The sequence below is a fragment of the Rhipicephalus microplus genome, chromosome 2 (assembly GCF_043290135.1).
Source record: "Rhipicephalus microplus isolate Deutch F79 chromosome 2, USDA_Rmic, whole genome shotgun sequence".
Lineage (NCBI taxonomy): Eukaryota > Metazoa > Arthropoda > Arachnida > Ixodida > Ixodidae > Rhipicephalus > Rhipicephalus microplus.
In genome coordinates, this window is record NC_134701.1 from 249,420,109 (window position 1) to 249,443,022 (window position 22,914).

Genomic DNA, 22,914 nt, shown 5'->3' on the forward strand with positions numbered 1-22,914 from the left:
CGTCAGATAGGGCGCAAAAAATGGACTCAGTCGAGATCATAGATACCCTTATCATCTCTGTACGAAGCCACAGATTTGACCAAGATGAATTAGTGACCTGCTTATGAAAAGAAAAATGAGTGGATACTCCTCTGAAAATTTCTTGTGGGCTTTTCCAGCATGAAACAAAACAGTTTAGCACATAAGAAAAAATGCCACTTACATCATTCTGGTATAACTGGGTTGACAGTCGAAAAGGAACCTCTAAAGAAAAAAAAGTTTGAACTGTGTTTTCTTGCTAAAAGAGGTGTCCACCAATACCTGTAAACATTCCTAATGTTTCTGAGAAGTCACCCTTTTAAAGTGGAAATAATGTAGCTTCTTTTGCAAGTGCTAAAATTTTTATTCGTTAACCGATTAGCTAGGTAGCAACTTGTGAATGCTAATTTGAAGGTCATATTATAGCTGTCTTGAGCGCATATTTTCACGTTGAGGCCACTGGAGGAAAATTTGGCACTATATTATATACATGCACTTTTACTCTAGTTAATAGTATAGTAGTAAGTGTTGACCCTTCTGAAGCCAATTTGTCATCATATCAATGTGATCCAGATTCAGCAGCAATAGAATGTTGTTGTGGTTTACCGATTCACGAGTAGCTGTGAAATGAATTGAACATGTGAATTGAGCATGTAAAATACTTATCTTCTCTAATATTTAATGTCATAAAGGAGCTTGAAGGGACATAAAAAACAACAGTGTTTATACTCATACTAATAAATTAGTCTTTCACCACACCGAAAACACCACTCTTGCTGTGAGAAGATGCTTGGTTAACTGGAAAATGCACAGAAAAAAAATAGAGGTAGTGAAGCCACCTTCAAGCTTCCATACCAGCTCACCATGATGAATTTTGACGGCATCCACTGCTGCCTCTTCACCTGTAAAGATGAATCGCATTCTGCCAGGAGGCCAGGGAACTGAGCTAACGGGGGCTGAAATATGACAAAAAATCTCAAAATTCGTGACATCACGTTAACATCTATGCTGTGCTGCTTGGGCATTTATTTTAACTTTTATTTCAAAACCTATGATCGCGAGAATAAAGATACCGTACTATAGAAGTTCTCTACGAACAGTTGATCAGTCTGAACTGTTTCATTATAGTGTTCCTCTTAGGAGGAGGGTAAGAATAGCTCCATTTTTTTGCTCAGTGATCTATCTAAATTGTTAACAACTCTTCGATGTTACCCATAATTTTTACCCCAGATGAATGTTCAATGTGCCAAATTAGTCTCTGGTAATTTTAGTGTGAGACTGTAAGGTGTTTGAAGGGAGGGCATGTATTCTAAGGTGCAGGTTTCATTGGCAGTGGTGGTGGCAATAAAAGCTCTTGATGTTTTTTTTAACAGTGCACATCATTCTTCCAATCTAATTGGTCTCTGCCCGTCCCTCTCTTCTTTCACTTTTTGTTCTCCTCTCCACTGCTCTCTGTCGCCCCTCCCCCTACTCGTCTGCAACGCAAAATTCGGCGTGGATGCTCAGGATACTGCGGATATAGATGTTGACACTCTTGAGGGCTGCACCATATTTGCGGTCAGTACCCCGTCGGGAATCATGTTGTGTTTTTACGCACGTTTTTTTACCTCCTTCTGGAGGGGAGGAAGAGTAATGTGAGCATGCAGAGAGAGATTGTGCTTAACAGAATAATCATGAACTTGCATGACGTGTTTCTCGATTCGTTGCCCTTAGAATGAGAATCGCCTTATAGAGCAAGCAGTTTTTTTTTTCATGCCATACGAGAGGTTATGGAAATGAGGCAGACAGTTTTAGAAATGCCAACGAGAAGGAGTAAATAACTTCATTGCAGTTTAGCTTTTTCTTTGCCACCCTGGCTTTACCTGTCCATGATAAAACATGAGATATGTGTGCCAAAGTACCAGTAATGAACTATTCAAGAAAACTTTGCGGGCAGGAGTTTCCAAGATGCACAGTAGATATTCGAGGTGTATCTTTACTGTGTCTACAGTCCTCTTTCCTGCTTTCAGGGCTGTGGAAGAATGCACACATCTGGTTGCAGGCATCTGCCTGTTATCTTACAGGGGTGTCTGGATAGTAAATTCATTAGCTGGATTTAATATGATTTAACAGTAACATCAAATTGAATATGAATATGAAATAGTTTTCGAATACTAGTAAGGTGGCCTCTTTCAAAGCAGTGCTAAAATGGTAATGCAGCCATTTTGTAAAGAGCTGGAGAATTTATATTCCAAAGCTTTAACAAAAGAACATTTTGTTTATATTTAATAGAAATAAAATGCATGCACACACAGATACAAACTATTCAAACTGAGGCAAGCCTGTGTATAGCAGTAACTAGAATATTAGAGATATTTTGTAACTGCAAGTTGAAGTACAGCAGCGACTACAGTAGTAAAGTTCGCACCTTGCCAGCATCTTTTAAAAACTGATATGTATCATCATAAATGTCATGGTGAACATAGTAGATTGACCACTTTGTTGCTTTGGCGACACTGGAGTTTTAAGCAAAATGCCTTACTTGCATATTCAGAAACACTTCTTGACTTGCCACCGTCTCAACTGCAGCACGTTGTGCTGCATTGAAGTCGCATCGTGCTGCATTGAAGTCACAACGTGCTGCATTGAAGTCACGACGTGCTGCTGTTCAAGTCAAGGATCGTTTCTGGATACGGAAATTAATCCCGTGAACAATATAGCATAGATAATGTTGTAAAAGCTCGAGTTGCATGCATTCTGGTTATTTAACTATCAAAATAAGAAGCATTACCCCTTTTTGTTTTAATGTTTTGTCTATTTGAGGTTTCTTTCATTGGCACTTATTATTCGAAAAATGTTTGATATTTCTAATACTATACACTATTCAATTTTAGTACTGAGTGAAATAGTGTTCCATTCAAAGTGCTATTGAAACTTTTGGAATATTTGCACACTCCTACTATTTTACTGTGTGAAACCTCACCCAAGAACACTTTTAGTGCACTGTTCTTACAGATGCCATCAAATATTCTAAATATGCTGATGTCCTCTAGGTACGAAAAAAAGAAACGCCACAAGAATTTTTATTGATAAATAAAACCAACTACAACATAGTTAAATATATTGCACTTCTGAGTTGCTATTGTGTAAATGCTGCAGGCGCTGTACTAGCTCATAAAGAAGTTTAACACTGGTGGTGTACCACTTACCATTTTCAGAAGCTGTTGAGTGCGGCGGCTGCATTTCCTATGGAGGCGGTAATGCTGTAGGCCCATGTGTTCAGATTTGGGTGCACGTTAAAGAACACAGGAGGTTAAAATTTCCGGAGTCCTCCACTACGGCGTCTCTCGTAATCATATGGTGGTTTTGAGACATTAAATCCCACATATCAATCGAGAAGCTGTTAAGTAATGTGTGATAAATATTTTTTCTTTTTTCAAAATATGCCAGGAGAAAAAAGGCAGATTATAACTTATCAAACTTATCATCCTAAAATATTAAATGGTCTTCATGCACAGGTACTGCAAAAAATGTTTTAAAATTTTCACTTAAAGTCTGATAACACATGTTTTTTCTGATTATTTAGCAGCACAGCTAGACTAGTTTAGTTTAAGTGGGAGCGTATGACGCGTGCTGATCTCCTGTGGTATTAAAAGCAGTCATGTCGTTTACATTTATTACAATAGTAATATGTGGGATTTTACCTCCCTGAACCGCCGTATGATTATGAGACACGGTAGTGGAGGGCCCCGGAAATTAAACCACCTGTGGTTCTTTAATGTGCACCCAGATGTGAGCACACGGGCATATAGCATTTTCACCTTTATTAAAAATGTGGCCACCGTGGCGAATCCATTATAACATATGTCTCCTTAGCTATTTGTGCATCTTGGAAACGAGCGTACACTCTGATGTCCGGAGCTTATAAATTAGTTTTTATCAAATGTTCAAAAGACAGGCTGTACTTAGAATATTACCTAATTACTCAAGACTTTAAGTAACACTCAAATTTAAAAATATTTACTTTATATATTGAGCAAAAAATGTTTTTCGAACACGTGTCATGAAGAAAGCAGTGCATAATATGTACAGTACCGTCCACTGTTAAAGGGAACACTCTAATGAGCACCTGTCATATTGAGGGCCCCGTAACTGCTGGTAGACGTAGAAAAATTGTTTGTGCACGGCACTGGTCTATCAAAGAAAAGTCTGAGCAGTCAACCAGAAGTAGTCTGATGCAAATCTGAGCCACTATGCTTTTGCGAGAGAGCGAAATGCAAACATTGTGCACACGAAAGTGTTCCCTTTAAAACAGTGAATCCCTCTGTACATTGGCCTGTTTTGAATCGCATTCAAACGTATGCGCTTTCAGGCAGGTCTGCTCAGCTATTAACATTGTTTGAAACAAAGCAAACCTTTTGATCAGGCCTGACTGGCCGGATCAGGCCTCATTGATCAGGAACAAGCAACAAGCAACCTTTGCAGTACACCACATGCATCACTTAGAGTGTATACTGATCTAAAATACAACTCAAACAAAATACCGCTAAATAAAATAAAATTTAAAATAAAATTGCCCGAGTTTCTTTTGACCTTTTATTTTGTCTTCTCTGTTCTGCTCTTGTTATGCTTGCCACTACTTTTTGTTCAAGCATATATTCCACTGCATTTTATGCACTGGGTGTCTTGTTGCTTGCTTAGCATGATCTTTCGCTTATGCCTAATTCTAATAACAACATGACATAGGTTTGTCACTTGAGAATTTATGTTGAGTCCTGCATAGATGCTGTGTAAATACTAGTGCTTTTCGTTTCACGCATGAAAGATTTATGACTAAAGGCTCTCATTGTGCAGTGTACATCCTGCAAGTGTAGGTGCTTGATAAGAAAAGTAATCAGTATTTGTTATACTGTGAAGATGCTAGCCTCTGCTTTGAGTTTTTTTGTGCGAACTTCCCAGAACCCTTGTGGAAGGCTGGCTGCACTTTTTACCACTGCCTGGCTTAAAAAAGCCAATGCTTTTGCCCTACTTGCATCTTTCTTACAGCACGCTAGCGCTCCCTCTATGTGTCACGTGGTGTCTTGTTCGACAATGTGCCTTGTCCAGATCTTTGCTGTGTTTACTACTTATACATTTTAAGAGATGACAGAAAGTGTGGTGTGTGGAGGAGTATGTGTTCTAATGGTTGATGTGTTGTAGCAACTTGAAATTAAGCATCCTAATTATGAGAGTTTTTTGTTTGTTTGGCACATATGAAGTATATATGTTGGAGATGGTTGTGATTCAGTATGAATGGCAATTGTTCAAATCTAAGTGCATTCTCTTAGTGCAAGAGGTCAAGATTTAATGTACTCGTGCTTAGTTTTGTGATTATAAGGTTCAGGAAGATTAGCTCTTTGGGATTACTGCATAAAGAAGGACTTCAATATGTGAATGTGTCAATTTAGGAGAGCTTTTGAACTGGTGGAGATGTTGCATATTCTGATCCACTGCTTGTAGAGCATGTGGATACACTCTCACTTCGTGTTTAGTAGGGGACACATTATGTGCCCTCTATGGAGTTTTAGATATAGAGGTCTAGAATTCTCCATAATAGCAGCACGCATGTTAGCATTGAGGGTAGGTACAATAATGTTCAAGAAAACAGGTTGAAATCAATTTCTACATTTAACTTACAGTTCGTTATTTCAAACATTCTTGCTGGAAGTATTGCAGGTGGTGCAGTGCACTGACTGAAACCCATTTTAGGGGCTCTTCTCTTATTGTAGAAAGGGCTTTTCCTGCTTCTCTCTATTTTTATTTTTTTGTATCATAAAATACGCGAATGAGGACATAGTGTGAAGTTTCACCAACCAGTATGCATGCATACTGCTGGTTCAGGATTGTTGCTGAAATGTTAGTGTAACTTTTCGCTGAATATGCCTTTCTCCTTGTTTTCTCTGTCCTAATTTGACTCAACAGAACACGATGGAGGAAATAGTCACAGCAACAGCATACCTGGACCTCTTTTTGAGAACAGTCACAGAGCCCCAGTTACTGTTGGTGTTCTTCAAGTTCTTGATTACTGAAAGCTATGAAAACCACAAGATCCTCAACACACTGATAAATCGCATTGGAGGTCAATCTCGGGTATGTATGGCGCTGTCTTGCACGAACAGCTGTGTTGTGACAACTTGAAAGCTTAAGCTTGCTTTGAAGGTGACCATCTTTGGTGGCAGTGATCTACATACAATACCCGTGGTGCTTGGTTAAACAAGTTATTCCTAAAGATGGCAAAAGCTGCTAGTACTTAGCAGTTGTCAGTTATTGTATGCATAAAGGAGTTTACACTAAATACTTAGCCAGAACAGCTCTTACACTCTATCTTTGTTGTTGTGACACTTTTAATTCACTTGATGTCCCTCCAATTTTCCTGTTCTTTTTACGAGTTGATGTGCATTCCTTTAATTCAAAAGGCATCATGGTTTGATCTGTGTCACTATTTGTTTTAGATGGGGCAGATGCCTGCAGAACTGCTTCATTGACAGCAATTAAAGTGCTGCAAATAACGTCACGAGTTCAATTCCCCACGGCCATGGGGGCTTTCATATGGTGATGGTGAACCACAGTGCAAAACCGAAACGAGGACGATAAGAAGGACACACAAGACGTTGTGTGTCCTTCTTGTTATCCTCTTTGTCCTGGTGTTGCACTGTAGTTCACCATGCAGGATCAATCCACCAAATTCCCACATTGCTAAGCTTTCATGTACATTTTTGAAGGAAATGGTTAGATCCAACCAATTTTATTTTAGGTTCCCAAAGTCTTGAAGTTTGACCGACTTCTTCATGCGTGAGAAGGCCCAAGATGAGCAGCGCTTATACACGCTTATATAAGTGTGTGTAAGCGCTGCTCAGCTTGGGCCATCTCACCGCTTGACAGAGTGTTTTTGTGCCGTTGTGTTGACAGTAACTTACCGTGCATGATTTGATGGCCTTGCTGAAGTACTTTCATCCTCTTCCAGCTTTGCTTGGTGACAATGGCACTCTTTCGGACGCTGCTGGACTTCAATTGCGAAGACATCATGTTGGAGCTAGTGCTCAAGTGAGTGGCTCTCTTTATTGGAAAGCTGTACGCTTTATTTGATTAGCTGGGTTGATGTTATGCAGAGCTCGGGGTACCTGGAACAAGTACTACTATTATTTCCATAAAACACCTCTTTACTAGCAGTGCTGTTCCTGAACCACAAAAGGGTCTTCATATGCTTTTCTAGAAACACCATTTTATACAAATAATTTCAAAAAGTGATTTAGTACTATATTGTCCATATTGTGCAGATCCAGAGAAATAAAACTACTTCACCCTCTCATCACTGCGTACCACATGTTTGCCTGTACTGCTATCCTACAAGCATGTGAAAATAATTTTTGCATTGCAGCAATTCCTTTTTTTTTGTAATTTCTCTACCCTGTTCTGGTTTGTGCTAATGAGTATTGACACAGCCAACTAGTTATCTTTCGGTCCTTTGACATTGTTTCAATTTCAAAGGCCATGTAACAGAACAACAAAACTGCAGTCAAGCCCTGTTGCCACATTAAAGCTCAACGAAGGTTTAGTGAACTTGCTCAGGTGAAGCCGTATTAACACTGCCATGGTCACTTATTCTATAAAAAGGGGAGACTTGGCGCTTTTTTTTTACTTACTTGTGTCGTACAGCTACAGCATATTTAGGCAATGAATCATACAAGGTATTAGTTTCACTGTTCTGTGCATTTCATCCTTTCCCCTATATAGTTTTTTCCAAAAGCAGGCTGCTTTCTCTGCAGTTTTTGTTAGACTGGCTTAGCAGCTGGAGTGGCAGCATTGACTTCTGCTTTCAGCTTAAGTGCACCCACAGTGATACAGTTAAATCCTGCTATAACGAAGTCTGCTACAACAAAAATTCTGCCACAATAAATAATTTTTTATTCTTTGTCAGCTGGCTATAGAAAACAATGAAAAATGTTTTGTCACAAAGAATACTTTTTCTGGATATTTCTGCTTTCATGAAATTTTCGTGAGTACTACCACACAAAATAAAGGAACTTGCCTAGGATTGCCGCGAAATTCTGCTACCGAGTTGGCAGTTTCTCGATGGCTTATGACATCCAGAGTGCATGGCCACATCGCAACAGCCATGTCTTCATCAGAGACGCACTTTCTGCCATCACACACACATCCCGCTAAATTTATCTTCATTGAGATGCTTGGCAACAGGTTGCCCATCCACCATGATGCTGCCCGTGAATTTAATGTACTTGTGGACTGCGGCAGAATCGCAATCTTCAAAAACTCCCACCATATGTTTTCGATGTCTCACTTAAAACTACCGCTCATCAACACTAGCCATGCGATCATGACTGACAACCACTAGTCGCCAAGGCGCACACTTCAGCAGCACGCACCTAGTCCCAGCATAACTGCATGCGGTCGCGTCAAACGCAATCATGGGTGACCACAAAAGTACGCGCGGTCACCGTGCAGCGACTCTACTTAATATTTCTTGCCGTAATGATGCGAACAAAGATAGCAGCATCGCAGTTCTTGAGTCATGCGCACAGATTGAAAACAGGACTATTGTTTGCCACAACCACTGTGCAGGAAACCGCAATTGCTATCGTCTTGTTCATCAATAGCGAATACGATCCGAAGGTTCACAGCTAACACAGCCATAGATTAAAGGTAATAAAGCCATAAAGTGACACAAATGGTTACAGCTTTCCTGTTGTTCACATATGGCTACGGTAGTGCGAAACTTTGTCACTTTCAGTTGCAGTTATCAGTTCGTCTCGAGCGAAGCTTCAGCACGCTCGTTCGTGCCGCTGTTCACGCGGAACTGCCCAAAGGTCGTCTGAATATTGCTTTTTTTTTTGTATAACTCGCCCCTGAGCGGCACCCCGGCCACAAACTGCTGGAGGAAGAAAAAAACTACCCGCATATTGATGCAATTCATTCTTTGAATTGCCGTGAAGCCAGCTTTCACACCGAAATTCTCGTATAACCCGCACCCCGATTTCAGTTCCGATTTTTCTGTATAAATGCGAGAAAATGCGTCCACCCAGTGTGCGTACAAGTACGTCCGAGTTAGCGAGAGTTCAATGCATGCACTTGCTGGGACCAAAGGACGAGTCATAATAATCAGGTCTTACCAAATTTAGTAGTCTGTAGATGAAATTCTGCGACAAAGAACTTTTTCACGCGTCCCGTCAATTTCGTTGTAGTGGGATTTGACTGTATAGGTGTTACGTCCTGCCTAATTTTATTGTGGCAAGTGACATCCACACTTCACTCCTTTGCAGTGCTGTAATCGGTGCTGTTTTATCTAAGTGCTAGTGGTATGGTCGTAGCTGATATTTCGTGCTGCTGATGCGCACACTGATTGAAAAGTCAGATACACAATGTGTGTGTAAAATCTTTTTTCCTAACCAGGTACCTGGTACCCTGTTCCCATGTGATGGTGAGCCAGAGGAGCCGTGTCTGCGACATAGATCTCTACGGCTGTGCCGCCGAGAAGTTTCTCTCTCTAATTCCCGCGTGCTGCTCTGGTGTCAGTGCCGAGGAGGCTCAGCTGCCGGTCCTGCGCGATGGATTTCCCGTGGAGAGAGTGATGCACGGTGGAAGCCTCCAGATACGCAGTCGCCGCCCCCGCCGCTCTTTCTCCGGGGTCCTGGGCAGCTACGAATCGGGAGACATGCCACGGTCCTTCACTGCTGTACTCAATGGCACCCAGCAGTCTTCGCCGTCATCAGTTACGCACACCGGCTACCACCTGTACCTCGCGGATGCGCGTCAGGGTGTGCGCCTCACCAGACGGGCATGCTCAGGCTGGTCTTCATCGTACGACGAGGCATCGTCGTCAGTGGATCTCAACGGGGCCACAGTCCCTCCGGACACGAAGACGGAAGACGCCTCCGCTGAAGAGAGTTCAGTGTCCGCGGGCGACTCAGGAATCTTCGTCACGCGAGACGCCGCCAACAAGGGCGGCGGGTTCGAGGCATTTGGAAGTCCCAACATTGGCCCATTCCTGAGCATCTTGCTGGCCCGGCTGGAGATGATGCTACAGAACAGTGTCTACATCAACCTGCAACTGACAGCACTCATTGCACGGCTCGCCTTGTATCCTCAGCCCTTGCTGCGATCGTTCCTCCTAAGCCATTCACTCGTGTTTCAGCCAAGTGTCCGGTCACTCTTTCAGGTGGGCTTCAGTTTGATTGCTCTTGGAGGTATTAGGGATGACAGCAGCATCGCAAATTTTGGAATTTGTACGTTAGCTGCATGGATTCTCCGGTGTCTACTTTAGCACAGTAGCAATGTGCTCGTAAAAGTGAGGTGATGAGTAAGGAAAGGGGACAATGGTATACGTCAAACTGCTAGTCGAGCTTATTGTGTTTATTTCACAGGCATAAACAAATACAGTTGAACCCCTTTATAAGAGACGCTGATATAAGAGACAAATGGGTATAAAAGACACCTGTATGCCTACAGTAAAATACGAGTTGATAACAGAATACATACGAGATACCGTGATTATAAGACACATCTCATATGAAAGACAGGAATAGCTATCGGGTCATGCCTCTTATAAAAGGGTTTAACTGTAATAATAATTTAACAAGAACTTGCTATGAGGGTATTACATATGCTACGCATTGTTTTGGGAGGTTAATTTTGCCATTGAAGTTTAACATAAAGCCTTGGCATATCACATGCTTGTGTAAGCAATCTCTGTGAAAATGTTGTGTGTCAGAAGAAAAAGCAAATATTAAAGCTGTGTGAATAGCAAAATGTTGGGTGCAAAGCGAATTCGAATACTGAAATCTGAGTGTAAATCGAATCTAATGTTTTAAAAATATCTCTTGCATATTTCTGGAATATTTTTCGGCTACTTCGAAGCGAACTCGCAGAAAAAAAGTTCTTAAGCATATTCTTATAAGATAACAACATGAAACTGTTTCTTTTGGCTTGGTTGATGAAGCACTGTAGAGGCAGTGTTTCACAGTTCTCTTACCAAGAGTGAGGCAATGCAGAGGCTGAATTGTATTTATTTACACTATTTGTTGCAACCAGAGTGATGTCGACGATACTTTACACTATAAAGACAAAAAAACTATATCCTCGGCCTCTCTTTCTATTTGAAATTCGGTAGAGGCCCGACTGATGTGGCGGACAGAAGTGTGCCCTTTTAGAGTTCAGAGTTTTATATCCCAGATGCTTCGTAGCCATCAATATGTAATATCTGAAATTGTGAACGTTACTTCGTCCGATTTTTTGCAGTGCCTGCCTGAATTTCAGGTGAAAAAAAAAACAGCATTAATTGAGATCTCACCTCTGCCCTATCTCTGTGTCGGAATCAGCGTATCCTCGAGTCAATACATTTGACTGCAGCAGAAGAGCCTGAAAGCCAGCTTTGCCGCCGCACGAAAGTTTGATGGGGTGAAGCATATTTAAAATCTGTTGTGGCCATTGTCAACTAGCAAAAATACATTCAGCACACAAAGCACACCCCTAGCAAATATACGTTATTGTGTCATCTGTTACCCAAGAATAACACAGTGAGAAATTGTGAAAAGGAGCAAATGATTTCTGTGCATTGATGACAGCGAGGGTGCACATGGTGACATGTACTTTTTAAATTAGAAGTTTTTAAAACCGTATGCACCCGACACTGCTCTGATTTTGCTGAAGTTACACTGCAAAGTCACATTTCAACCAAGTCTGACTGATTCAAGATAGCACTCGGACCATTCACTTGCCGTGACGCATAGCTTTGCATGTGCTTTGCATTTTCTAGTAGCGAAATGGCTTTGCGCTGTTTAATTAACATGTTTCTGCATTCTTGTCTATTTTTACTTTATCAGGAACAAATCTGATAGAGGCAGTCCATGGTGACTACAGCTAAGTGCATAGACTTTATGGGGTTTTTGTTACTGTGGATCAACCTCCTGCAATTAAAAATGGATGGTCAGTCGAGGGGCTTTATGACCCACTTGTGCTGAGAACGCTAAGTTTTTCTTTCTCTTCATGTGGTAATGTTTAGTTTATCATAATTTATGTGTTAGACTTGGTCTGATGTCTTTAAATGCCAATTCAAGCATAGTAAGCTTAGCAGACAGTGTTTTAATATGCTGGGGTGAGTTTAAGGCACTGAAAAACTAATTTTCATGCTTACATACCTTAAGCCTGCATGCAAGTTAGCAGCAGACAAAAAAAAAAAGCTTTTAAGAAGACACTGATGTCAAATAATGACTTGGTTTGTATTGATAAACTGTACCATGAGAACATTAATGTTGTAGGTTTCACCATTATAAGTGCATTATTATAGGATAAAACCAGGGTTAAATTTTCATTCTTTAACTTCGCAGCAGAATTTCCACACATACCGTCACGAATCCGAAAATGTATTTTTCATATTTTTGCCACATTGGCTCGATGAAATTTTCTGAAGCTTTATACATTAGATCTGTGGTCCTCACAGATGACAATGTACTTCACATTTACCAATTAGGAACCATGTAGGGCCTAGTAGACCTCGTCAAAATCTTCCGCATTATGCTGTTTGGTGTGGGAATCTCAAGGTGGCGTCACCACCAGCATTTTCTTTTTCATGGGTTTGCTAGCTTGCTGAGCGTCATCTCAAATTAAGAGTGGTGTTGAAAATATAATAAACGCAGCCAGCCAGTGAAGGCAAAGAAGAAGGATCATGGGGTTCGATCATGGCCACGATGGCTTCTGGCTGAGTTCCTTCGCGCCAGTTAGCACTTTAGCGTCCACATATCTTGGTGCGAAACCCGGGATCGAAACGGGGACGGGACCTTTCGGTGTGCTGTGGAATTGTACTTAACTAATACACAAAAAATATTTTTTCTCTTTAGTGCCCCTTTAAACCTCTTAAAAGTAGTTTGTGAAATGTGAGCTTCAATGAGGTATGGCTAGTGCCCAACGGTGCTCTAGCTCTTCATCCCCTTGTGCACAAAAACAGGGACAACAGGCACCTTCTTCAGGGCATTAGGATAGAATGATGTACTTCACCTAAATGGGACTATATTTGGTCAGTTTGATTAAAGCTCCATTTAATGCATCGTGTCATTTCTCGTATTTTGCTGCTAGTGCGCAGATTTAAGTAAGCTTTCTTCTTTTTCATTGGTATGTCCAGGTTCTCGGCTCTCTGAAGCACAAAGTGGACAGCTACTCGTACACACTGCCCAACTTTGACGAGTTGCTTGCAAGGGCTAGAATTTTTTTCACTGTCAGGGAAGAAAGGTTACTGGCCGACACGCCTCACAGGCTTTACGGTGACCAAACTGCAGTGCGCAGAAGCCAAAGCTTTGCTGCCGAGTTCTCGAGAGGTATGAGAGCAGTTCTCTCCTTTGTTTTTTTCTCTCACAGTGGCAGCATTTGTGTTTATCAACTTGTTCATGACAACTTCACAATGATGCCCTTTGCAGGGGAGTCAAAAAGGAGAAGCCTTGGAAGTTTTTTTCGAAGAACAGGCCTGCCGAAGACGAACCCTGTTCTCATTGAAACAGGTGGTGAAGAGAAGAGCTACAGGTGTGTGTTAAGACATTTAAGGCACTTGCACTTCTCTCTTAAAGCTGTTATCTGGAACAACGAAATGATACTCCTCCGATCTTTATTTACAGCTTGTGGCTGCTTTTTTCAGTACGGTTGATCATTCATAGAGCAAAGGGCATCCAGTGAATACTGCAGCTGTCCCAGGGAAATGCGCTGCAATAATAACGTTGCGCATATAGTGACAAACCAAACATTTATCATTGTCAATATATAGAGCACTGATATAATACTGCATCAGGTGTATAATGGAATGTATTATGCATTTAAACACGGGAGAGTCGGTCAGCACCGTTAGTAGCCATGACTGCAATTGTGGAACACACTTTTTCCGCCTTGTTGGCATTTAAATGCACATATATATGCCATAAAATGGACTGGGGGGAGGAGGGATAACTGTTTGTGCAGCATCAGACGCGCCTCTAGAAAGTCGCAGGTTCGGTCCCTGCCCGCGGCAAGTTATCCTTTCGCCCGGTTTTCCTTCTTTGCGTGTACATTGCATTTACTACTAGTAGGAACGTCCTCTGTACTTTCCCGGTGAGTATTGTCTGTAAGTTTTAATTAATATTGTGCCTAATAAAGAAAAGTGAACCTTTATAGTTTGCCATTCTTTCCTTCATTTAATATCGCAAAGTCATACTTGCAGCAGACATCCTCCTTATACTAGTGCGAATTACATTGAGTCAAAGCTCCTGTGTTTCAATGGCAAGATAACCTTGCAGATTCCTAGAACGTTCCTGCATTTCTTAGTATAGCTGAGCTAGTTGGTACATATTCATTATAAAAAGACGGGGTGTGCAAACACAGGCATAATAAAAAAATTTAGGACGCCACAAATACCTTTGCTATGGTTTAACGTCCTTCTCGTGTTTGTGTTTGCATGCACTGTATTTTTATGGTGTACAATAACACCTCGTAAATTCGAAGTGACTGGGGCCATGAGAAAGCTTCGAATTAAGCGGGTTTTCGAATAAACAGAACATACACAAAGTGGGATGCAAGGAACTTAGAACTATTCAAAGTAATCAGTGCTCGGCTGGCTTGCGGCTCCAAAGCTTATGTTTTTCAGCAATACCTGCTATTTATTTTTCTGCAAACATAAAGGAATGGTGGGCCTCCTTGCTGCCACCGAAAAAAAAAAAAAATGCGGTCGTAACTAAAATGTGCACCTGCAAAAAATAAGACATCTTCACTGCAATACAGTAGTGACACGCGAACAGCATGTTGCCTGCACCTCGCTGCGTCAGCATGTCACGATGGGACCATTCGCACATTCTTTCTATTGAAGCTCACGAAGTGTTTTGGCTGGAAAAAATTATCTTTGAAGCTTTCGAACTTAGTTTTCAAAGTAGGTGTTGCTGGCAAGAACTCCGCTAGCAGCGCAAAGATGCAAATTGCTGGAGCAGCCGGCAATTTAGCGGAAATTGCACACATTTCTTTACAATCCCAAAAAGAATAAGTGAACCATAACCCGCTCACGTTGCCAGAAACTAGCGATAAGCTGCCCGCGTGTCACCACTGTGTTGCTGTGAAGGATAGCTCATTTTCCGCAGGCGCACGTTTTGATTGACCACGAGACCAATTTTTCTTTCTTTTTTTTGCACTGTAAGTAACTAGACTGCGGGGCTTCAGCTGCCACTCATTAGTATCAATATGTTGCATTGCCTTGTGGCAATTAATGGCCGTCGTTTTCGCGGATTAGCGACGAAATCGGGATCTGGACCTGGCACACGTCACCCAAAGTTTTCGAACTAACCGAGCTGGTGCCGGCCGCCGCTTCAAATTATCCACTCAAACTTACATTGCAAAATACCAAACCGCAGAAATCCTTCAAATTAAGCGGGATTTCGAAATAACGGAGTTCAAATTAACGAGGTTTTACTGTATTTCTTTAACAAGCATATTGACGCGCTGCCGCTAAAGAAGAGAGGAGCGAGCTAACAAAGCTGCTCGCTATGAAAGCCAAGACAAAACGCAAAGTACTAAAACAAGTTCCACATGTCTTGCTTTACTGTGCAAATAATTACTTGGCAAGTTAAGCCACATGTGGCTGCCATTTGCCAAGACCAACTTGAAAACAACACATTCTGAGCAAGTGTGGCCAATGGCTTGGTTTAGCTACCCACAGCTGGCAAGCCTCTCTGGTGATCTCGTTTGGTTGCACTTATTTCTGTATCAGCGTGAAGTAATGGCTTGGTTTAGCTACCCACAGCTGGCAAGCCCCTCTGGTGATCTCGTTTGGTTGCACTTATTTCTGTATCAGCGTGAAGTGTATTTGATATATGCCGCTCTTCATGTGGCAATGCATAGCAAGAAATTTTTTTTGTAGTATATCGTCAATTGTGCAGTCACCGCTGGGAAGGTGGGTTTTGTTGAGAGTTCTTTTGTGCCAGGTATACTATGATAGATGCATGTGCCTGGTGTGCCCCCCCGCCCCTCCTTTGCTGCAACTTTTTTGTCACCCGTTACTAGCTGATGTTCTTGTAAGCTATGCTTTGAAGTACACTCTGTAGTGAAGTTGCACGATTTTCAACGTGCTCTCACAGGTTCATAGCAAGGCCGTACCCGAGCGAATTCACAGAAGAGGGTACCAGACTGGAGTCCATCAAAACTCAAAATGCAGTGTTGGCAGCTGTGGTGCTGGAGGAGTTCCTGAAAGAGCTCGCCGCCATTAGCCAAGAGCACGCCATCCAGCAGCTTGCCTCATGACATTGCGCAAAACGTCACGACGCACTTCCTCCACGTTGAACCAGCACTGAGATTCCTTGTACAGTGTTTTTCCAAGCACCATTGTGTGTGTATGTGTGTTTTCTGTACCATACCGATGCCGGGTCTGTATAGATAGAATAGTATTTTATGGCGAGAGCCTCGTTGTTGAGTTAGCATCTGGGTTCTGAGGTTTTAAATTTCAATGCCGTTTGGCATGCGTCACATAGTCAAAGGGGGCCCCGCAAGAACTGAATGAAAAAACGACAGTGCTGGCCACATTGGCATTCGATTGGCACATCTGTAATATTGCAAAACTTCATTTTGGAGCTTTGCGACTCCTGTAATTAAAAGCACATTAATTGGTAAGAAGCTCAAAATTTTTACAAAAGTATAAATATGCAGTGTTGTAAGAAAGATGAATTACATAGTGATTGTCTGCTACTGCAAATTTTCGATTTTCTAGCAGATGCTTTAGTGTACTGCCTTGTGGTATAGAGGGAAAGGTGCAATGTTGTTGACCTGTTTATTGTCCTTCCCAACAGTGAATTGACACAGTTCGCATTTAACGTGGCTTCCGAAACTTGTGCTGAAGCTAGCGCTGCCGCATTCTTTCGAGGTCCGGCGTATTTTGGTTACCTAATGCCACCATCATCGTACAGCAGTTAGTTCTGAAGCAATGGGTGTGCACGAAATTAACTATATTTTTCTGTGCAGCTTCAGTTTTTTCAGCCCTGAAGACTAGGTTTTATGTCTTTTTTTTTTCTTTATTATTTGCTTTCAAAGCTTGAATATAGCTACTTGTATTGGATGTACGATCCTACAAGAAAAGTCTTCTCAGTGTGTGGTTTGCTGACACATTTTAATCCTTTAGTACATATTTTGACATTGTCTGGTGTACTGCTTTTATGGCACTAGAATTCAATGTTTTTCAACTGTATTTCCTCATTTTCAGATTTTATTTTTTTTGTGCTATGCAGCCATTATTTTAAGGGCCAAGATCTCAGTAATGTTCGAATGTTACATCTCACTGTGGGGACTGTGTGCGAAGTATCCTTGGTGTTTTCTAACACCACTGTCACACTCTGTCAGTCTTCGCAGTTATGCTGCAAAGCATTAGAATACTTGTACCAGACAATGAGAGATCTGAGAGACCGATTGTTATAATGCGGTCAATAATTTTAGCAGTGCTTATAATTAGTTGAGTGCAGCGGTCATGAAGCTGCACTGCAAGGTGAACCAGCCACTAACTTTTTATTAGGTTCAGCGCTATTTTGACCAAGGGCTAATATTTGTTGCGGTTTCTTTCCTTCAGTCCTATCTTTTTTTTATAATTCGTCATTCAAAGTATGGCAGTTTTGCAAATTAATGATAGAGGATAAAAGGAGTTGATGAATGACATAGGAACATTACAAGGTCTAGGCCCTTTTTCCAAGGCCACTTGTTTTGCATCATTTCAGAACATCTATGTCACAAATCATTACCACAAATGCCGTATTGCATGTAGGCTGCTAAACGTGCATTCGCCTGTGCTGGGTTATGGGAACCACATAAGCTGTCCATTTTTCGTTTGCTAAAAAAATTATAATGAATTAGCGCATGGCATATGTACGAATTTTACACTTTCAGATGGATTACATGGTTAGGTGCATTTGCAAGACCATTAGGAACAACCTCTTGACAGATCAATGAAATTTTAGTGCTTACTGGTGTAGGTTACAGTTATTTCTTTTTTATACTGTATTTGGGGTGCTCTTATATTCAGAGACACTTGTGCTGAACACAGCCTTGTACTTGCTCCATAATGCATTTGAGGATCTTACGTTCTTTGGAAAATGTGTCGTGCAAGTGGGAAACATTTGTGTTGTAGCACGTTATTGCAATGTTTCAAAATATTATTGCAGTGTTTTGGGGATAACATAGCTATCAATTTTTATCAGCATGTCCACCGAAATAATGAACGCAGCCAGCCTGGTATACAATATTGAGGAACGGTATCGCTTGTACGAGAGAAGTGAGCAGTCGGTGGGTGCCATTGGTGCCAAATTGCAGGGTCGAAACTTGGGAGAATAGTAAACAAATTTCAGAAGAAACTGCCAACTGCCAAACAAGTGGTTAAACTGAAAACGGTGCACGTAACTTCAAGAGATGTGAAGATGTCTGTATCAATTAGAAAATGGCTGTAACATAGAGTACATAGATTCTTTACTTGCATAGCAGGGAACGTTGCAGAGGTTCAATGGTGTTTTTGTCATGCGAGTGTATCACCAAAAGGAAAACAGTGCGCGCTACACGAGAAGAAACCTGTTCACTCCAATATGAACAGATTAGTTTATGGCACGACCACACACGTGACAAAGCCCTACACGGTGCAGTGACCAAAACGTAGCTAAAGACATACTAAAAGCAAGAAATGTATATGCAGGCTATGCCATTTGATGTAGCATTAAGCAAAATGTCATGAATTCAATTCCCAGTTGCACCAACTGCATTACAAGAAAAAAAAATTCAGAAATTCTCATGTACTTAAGGATATGTCATCAACAAATTGTTATAGTTAAAATGTAGCATGATAAAAGCCAGTTAGCTACAGAACATGCAGAGTAGTATACTTCTGCAGCTGCACTACTGGAATCTATTGAGCATTGCTTGCTCAGTATAAAATTGAGCGTTCATCCAGGAAAAAAAAAGGTGAGCTTGGCTGGTAAATTAAACTAATGGGCCAGTGCAGAAAGCGGTGAACATAGCCAGTTGTAGCAATGCATTAAATGAAGTGGTTAAATGGAGTTCGGGCAAATGCAAGCATAAAGCAGGTTTAGATGACAGTATGTGGTGGTTGGACGTCTTTCAGAAATGCCATGTATTAAACTCTGCAACTGAAAGGTTTAATTTGAGAACCTATCAATCTTGCTGCATTTAAAGTTCCATACGTTCAGCTGTGCCTTTGACATTGTCGCTGTAGGTGTTAGTATGCATTGTTTCTCTTAACAGTCTCGCCATTTCTCAATTCTAAAACACTGAAAGCATCTTGCGCGATTGTGTCGTTATCACTGATGCACTTCTTCTGCTGGATTTGCTTTGTAGTGGTTGTTATTGCTACTTCAAAGTGCTCATAAGAGTTCTGATGTTCTAGTTCAAGGAAGCGACGAACACTCGACTATGCTTGTTTGAATTGAAGCTGTTGCTGCATAGCTCTGTTCTATTATTACCCCGAGGCTGTATTTCACTTTTAGTACAGAGCATAGATTGGAAATGTGTACAGTGCAGCTTTTTATGCGAAAAACACGAGCAACAAGATATTTTTGCTGTGATGGTTGGATGGCAGGCATCATTGCATGTGTTACCGTAGAAGTCTACAAATGTAACATGGTAGCTCAATTTGTGTGCTCATGCCTGTGATGATACAAGAATGGCTAGTATAATGTTTAGTCTGGCTAGTTGGTCAAGTTCCATACTGAAAACAGCATGAAAGATGAGCGGCCAAGATGACAATGCGAACTACTTTAGTGCTTTGCACATAGTAGTACTTCCATTTCCTGCCTTTCACCTGCTTGCACTATGCTGATATCTGTGACTGAAATAACTGCTTTTTTCTTATATATTTTTTGTGTTCTCATGTGCACTCTAGCTGCACTTTTCAAATGAATGACAAAACTTTCAGTACTAACACCTAGATCATCTCTCTTCACGTCTTCCGTGTTGTTTTCAGTATAAGGTACGCCTACTTTGCTTGCAGCGCAGGAAATGTGCAGATGTTTACAGTGCATGTACCGATACCTATTGTACATAGAAGATGTTATTTTTTCCTCTGCATTCCTGAATGTGACAGATTTGTGATATATTAAAAGATGAGTTGTTGTTAAGGTATATGAGGCAAATTCTGCGTCCCATCTCCAAGCCCTTGTTAATATTTGTGGAAGCAGTTTTTGACAGCTCGGAGTTTCATAGAAACTATTTATTTCGTGATGTCTGCCATTTCTCTTGTGTACTTTGTTAGAGTTGGCTCCTCTGGTTGCGAGCACTGTTTTATTTTCGATTCCTGTGCGCTTTTGGGGCATTGTAGTGCTTCAGTTGATGGCTGTTGCTATGAGCGTAGCTGTACAACTTCTTTTAATGAAGATAAGGATACTCCCAGTTCTGAAAGCAGTTGAGATGCGTGGCAGTACTAGGCGCCATGCTTCGACTTGTCACGATAGCAGGACGGCCCGAATTATGTATAAAAACAGAATAGCTATGTTCAGTTGTTTCTGTGCACAATAAATTAGCTAGGCACCCAATTGACCTCACTGGAGTTGTATGAAACATTTGTGTCAGGTCAATCCAAGTTTGTTGTGTGTCGTGGCAGCTCATTGGAATGATGACAATGCCTCATAGTACGGTCCATCTCTGATGTTCTTGTATGTCCGTTTACACCACCCTTTTATGAAGCTTGTGTGTTATCACAGAGTCGACATGCTACTGTGATAAACCTTCCAAAACTATCCTTAATTGCTTTCAGAACTACTACCGGTGAGCTTGTTTGAGTGTCGTCCATATTTAGTTATACATAATTACATACGTACCATACTTTGTTTGGATGTGGGGAAAAGTCCGAGATGAAGAAATCTTCAACTTTGAAGCACTTACTTGTTTTATGAAAAAGTGAAGAGAAAGAAAATACTGCAATGCAAAAGATAAATGATTTGAGGATGAGATGAATTTGCAGGTTTCTCACTTAAATGGAACTGTCATTCACCATTGTTGAGTGATGCTTTGAATATGTGTAATTTAACGTCCCAAAAACCACCATATGACTATGAGACTCCGTTGTAAAGGGTTCCAAAAATTTCGACCTCCTGGGGTTCGTTAACATGCACCCAAGTCTGAGCACACGGGCCTACAGCATTTTCGCCTCTATTGAAAATGCAGCCGCCGTAGCTGCGATTCGATCCCGTGACTTGCTGGTCAGCAGCTGAGTATCTGAGCCACTAGATCACTGTGGCGGGGCTGACGCTGCGAAATTTCTAAGTCGGAGATTCCACCCATCTTTTGTAGGTAATAAGACACATAAGAAGAAGTGAAGAGAAAGAAAATACTGCAATGCAGAAAATACAAGATTTGAACATAAGATGCCTTTGCAGATTTCTCACCCAAATGGAACTGCCATTCACGATTATTGAGTGATGCTGCGAAATGTATAAGTCAGAGGTTCCACTCATCTGTTGTAGTTCATAGGACATAAAATAGTACACTCCTGTATGCAATTGCCTTCTTTTTGTACATAGCCTTTGAGAACTTGTTGCATTGCAAAGCTCTAAGCAATGTTTTTTCTTAATTAGTTTTATTAGAGCATATGCAATGTGTGTGCAAGCATGTATGTAAATATTGTGATGCCACAGCTATGGTTTTTACCTACTCTATCTTTTGGCTTAGATATGTTTGTTGCTGTAGCGGTTTTTAGAGTTGGCCACAGTGTTACCTTTTTTTTTTCCAGTTGGATTTGCACAACATGCTGAGGTTTTATCACGGGGTATTTTGTTGCAGCAAGCAAATGGTGTAGATGAGCTGCTCATTCATACATGGCTTTAATAAAGGCATGAGAACACAAGTGTGTCTTTGCTTACTGTAGCTGAATGTTGTGTAGCCAATTGAGGTGTCGTGTGCAAGCGTTTTGGGAGATTGGATCTTGGGCTGAAAATATATTTGTCAAGTTCTATTATTTGAGGCTTCAACGTGGTGTAAACATAGAATCCGACCTTGTTTCCATTACGATGTTCATTTCTGCAAATCTTTGGTTCATAATTTCATGTGCACTTTTTTGTAAATAACAATGCGCAAGAAAATTTGCACTGTATTCGTTCCAATTTCACTTTGGAATGTTGGAGTAGAAACAGCTTCTACATGACTCAAGGCATGCCATAAGACCAGCTTTGTTTTTTCATAACTGAAATCGGAAGTTCGAAAAAGCCATTCCCAAATTTAAGGTTTCACAGCTCTTGCGCAGTTTCTTTTTTTACAAAATCCATTCCTACTCTGTTTAGAAAAACATGAGGGAGCTTGACTTTGTCAATCTTTGGATAAAAGTAAAACCAAAACAGCAACAAGAGTGGATCTCATTTGAAATACGCACATAAAATTGCATACTCGTATGTCCAAGTTTCTGGCATCATGCCTTGAAGGACAAATATATTTAAATGTCCAACTGCCTCTATGAAAAGTAACACTTTGAAACATTGTGACAATAAGTTCCAAGCCATCTAAGCAAATAAGTCTTTCAGCCATGTGCATCGTTAAAAATATTTTTGACACAAAAGTGTTTTATGCCAGGATCCACCTGGCATGACTTATTTCTGTAACGGAAATAACATAAAAAACATGTGCACAGTCATACAGCAAAGAAAATGTGTCCGCCAACGGTTGTCGAACCGTTGACTACTTTGATCTGCAACAGCATATGCTGGGCCGGCTATTCACTGCACCACGGCCACACATACTGGAGGATCTACAGAGGCGCAATTTACTCGCACTTTCTTCTTGCAGTGCTCTTGGTCGGCGGAGTGGTGTCACCCCCTGGGAGTGGTAAAGCTAACTGCATAATCGTTCCTATGGCCTCCGTGATTAGACCTTGCAATGTGTCTTTGCTAT

At 41.1% G+C, this 22,914-nt stretch overlaps 1 protein-coding gene across 4 annotated transcripts in view; it reads left to right on the forward strand.

Moving 5' to 3' along the window:
* The window catches only part of LOC119170161 (FHF complex subunit HOOK-interacting protein 1B), a 41,155-nt gene extending 19,278 nt beyond the window's left edge, over positions 1–21,877 (forward strand). For 2 of the 4 annotated variants that reach the window (XM_037421232.2, XM_037421234.2), the window contains 7 exons: positions 1,525–1,575; positions 5,959–6,126; positions 7,001–7,080; positions 9,445–10,210; positions 13,169–13,361; positions 13,461–13,563; positions 16,131–21,877. In XM_037421232.2, the coding sequence (XP_037277129.2) occupies positions 1,525–1,575; positions 5,959–6,126; positions 7,001–7,080; positions 9,445–10,210; positions 13,169–13,361; positions 13,461–13,563; positions 16,131–16,293 (1,524 nt within the window). In that variant the 3' untranslated portion in view covers positions 16,294–21,877. The remainder of the gene's footprint in view (positions 1–1,524; positions 1,576–5,958; positions 6,127–7,000; positions 7,081–9,444; positions 10,211–13,168; positions 13,362–13,460; positions 13,564–16,130) is intronic. The other 2 variants (XM_037421233.2, XM_037421235.2) reach the window with 1 other exon arrangement.
* Positions 21,878–22,914: the final 1,037 nt, after the last annotated feature.